At 56.1% G+C, this 2,594-nt stretch overlaps 1 protein-coding gene across 1 annotated transcript; it reads right to left on the bottom strand.

Moving 5' to 3' along the window:
- Positions 1-298: 298 nt before the first annotated feature.
- Positions 299-2,047, bottom strand: V2A60_003894 (uncharacterized protein; the record flags this gene model as incomplete). The annotated part of the gene is made up of 1 exon (XM_083255219.1): positions 299-2,047. The coding sequence occupies one exon, from the start codon at positions 2,045-2,047 to the stop codon at positions 299-301; it is 1,749 nt and encodes a 582-aa protein (XP_083111345.1).
- Positions 2,048-2,594: the final 547 nt, after the last annotated feature.

Raw genomic sequence — 2,594 nt, 5'->3', positions numbered from 1 at the left:
ATGTTGTGAAACATCCAGCTATATAGTATAAACAAAGGAAACAATAGAATAAAAAGTGATACAAAGTTACATCCCGTGTTTGTTCAACTAGAAATGGTATAAAAACATAGAGGAAAAATGAACATTTGGGAGCAAGAGAAAAGAGATACATTCCAATTTATCCCAGTGTATCCCCAACAAGCACTCAAAAGAAGATAATGCAACCTGTATAATGGACAAATAAACCCGCTTCGCTAAAAGAAAAGACGCGTGACAGTGTGAATCCAGTAAATAATGGCCTCTCTATTCTTTTCCTCCGTCATGAACGGCTCCAGGCGATGCAGTCCTCGCCCTCGGCGTCCTCCTCGCCGGCGGCGTGTCGAGCCATTGATGCTCGGCGAGCGGCCGCCGAGGAGACGCTAGTGCGGGAGCGGCCGCCACGGGAGCTACCACCTTCGCCGCGGAGAGGATTGCACAGCTTCCAGGAGCCGTTGGAGGTCTGGCGTGTGACGTTGACGCCTTCGCTGGCGGCCCAGTCGGTGAGAGTCCAGTCGCCGGGACCGCCAAAGGTCACTGGAGGCTCCTCACCGGCGGCGGCGCGCTCGAGGTGGCAAGCAACATGCTCCATGCGGTCGTCCCACGCGTTGGGGCCGTGAAACTCAGAGGGACAGCCGGGGGCGGGGCACATCATGAAGCGAGGCAGCGTGCAGCGGGTGCGGGCGGCGTTCGCCTGGAGTTCGCGCATGCGGTCCTCGATCTCGCTGGGGATGACCCTTCTCGAGCCAGAGCCCATCACGGGGCTGCCCTCGGGAGCAAGGTGCATGCGGCGAATATGCTGAGTGTAGAGATCTTTGCGGTTGAAGATGGAGCCAAAGGCGGGAAGCGAGGCGGCGCGAGAGCGGGTAGAAGGCCCACGGGTCTGGCCGCAGGTTCCTTCGGTGCAGATCCAGTAGCGGAGAGCAAGGTGCTGCGAAGCAACATGGCGCTTCCACTCGTTCTTGGAGGCAAAACGCGAAGTGCAGCCAGCGTAGTGGAAGACGCAAAGAAGCGGTCTTGTGTGCTCGGACTTGATGTGCTTTTGCAGAGCAGGGATATCGCGGAATGACGCCTTGCAGTCCTTGCACTCGGGAGTGGCATTGTCTGTCAGAGTCTTCATAGAAGGAAGGGTGGTAGTGGTGGTGGAAGCTGGACTCGGGTAAGGCAAGAGGGTCTGGGAAGAGCGGCCAACACTGACGGGGGATGGGCGGCGCTGCTGCTGCTTCTTCATGTCACGGCTGTTTGTCTTGCGGGAGATGGAAACGGAGGAAGCGCGTGTGTTGGTTGTGGCGTCATCGCCAGTGCTGAAAGAAGAAGGGCTCGAGTGTCTAGCATCGCTGTCGATCGAGGGCACCAGCAAGCCAGAAAAGGCGTCGCTGTGTTGACTGAAGCCGCGGGGCACAGAGTTGGCAGCGCTGTTACTCAGGTCGCGACCGTAGGGGAGAGGAGCCATGGAAACAAAGGCAGGGTATGCGCTGCTAGTGGAAGTGGTGAGCAGATCGTCAGAAGAGTGCATGGCCGGCTGGTTTTCGAAACCAGCACCAAGGTGTGCAATTTGGGAAGCTTGGATGCTCGAACATGACATGTCCTGCGCAGCGTAGCTGTCGTAGTATGGAGCAACGCCACCGTTCCACGACTGGTGGTAGGACTTGTCGGTGTCGGACAGCATCGTGGACCAGTCTTCAGGTGTGCTAGGGCCGTGGGAGCTCTCCATGGGAAAGTCGCTTTCAATGGAGTGGCTGAGGAGGCTCTGAGTAGGCGAAGACAATGGTAGGTTGTAGGCGGTACCGTGCTGAAGTGTCGCGGTCTTGCTATCGTATGTGATGGGGTCGAAGTGGGAGACAGTCTCTGTGGTGTTGTACGCAGCAACAGGGTTCTGCATAGTAGAGTGGTAGCTAGAAGCGTCGCCAGCAAAGTGGGCAGACTCTTCAAGAGCAGCAGGGGAAATGGATCGAAGGTCGTCAAATGTCAGCGGCTGGTTGACAGCAGGCAGAGTGATTTGGAAGTTGTTGGGAGAACTTTGGGCCAGCATTCTGTCCCGAACAGAAGAGAGGAGGCGGAAACAGGCAGAATATATGCGGGCCAACGACAGGCAGAAGGGTGGGTGGGAGGGGAGGGGGCCAAAAACGTGAACGCAGGATTCGTTGGTGGCAGAGTGAGTCGAGCGGCGGCAGCGTTTCTATTTGGCTGCAGATGGCGGCTAGCGTAGAATAATGCCTGCAGCGGCACGTATTGCTATCTTCGGACAAGCTGAGGTGTGTGGGCAGCAGGTGGTCGGCACCGAATGTGATGCGTGAGTGAGTGAGTATGCGTGGACAGGTGGGTATCTCGTAGAGTTGAGGTTTGAAGAAGTCTGTGGACTGATTGATGATCGAAAGAGATTCGAGATGAGACCAGAGGGATGCGGACCAGAGATATATATTCTGCAAAAGAAGCAGATGCAACGATGTAAGGGTCCACCACAACCTCGTCAAGAAGCTCTGGGCTGGAATTGGGGGGAAGGGGCGTGTGAGTCCATCTCGTAGCTGAGGCGTGTAATGGAGCGTCTTCCTTAGATCGATGGAGATGGTTTTATTTTT

This window comes from Cordyceps javanica, chromosome 2 (genome assembly GCF_051103115.1).
Source record: "Cordyceps javanica chromosome 2, complete sequence".
Taxonomy (NCBI): domain Eukaryota; kingdom Fungi; phylum Ascomycota; class Sordariomycetes; order Hypocreales; family Cordycipitaceae; genus Cordyceps; species Cordyceps javanica.
This window is presented reverse-complemented; position numbering and strand designations above follow the sequence as displayed.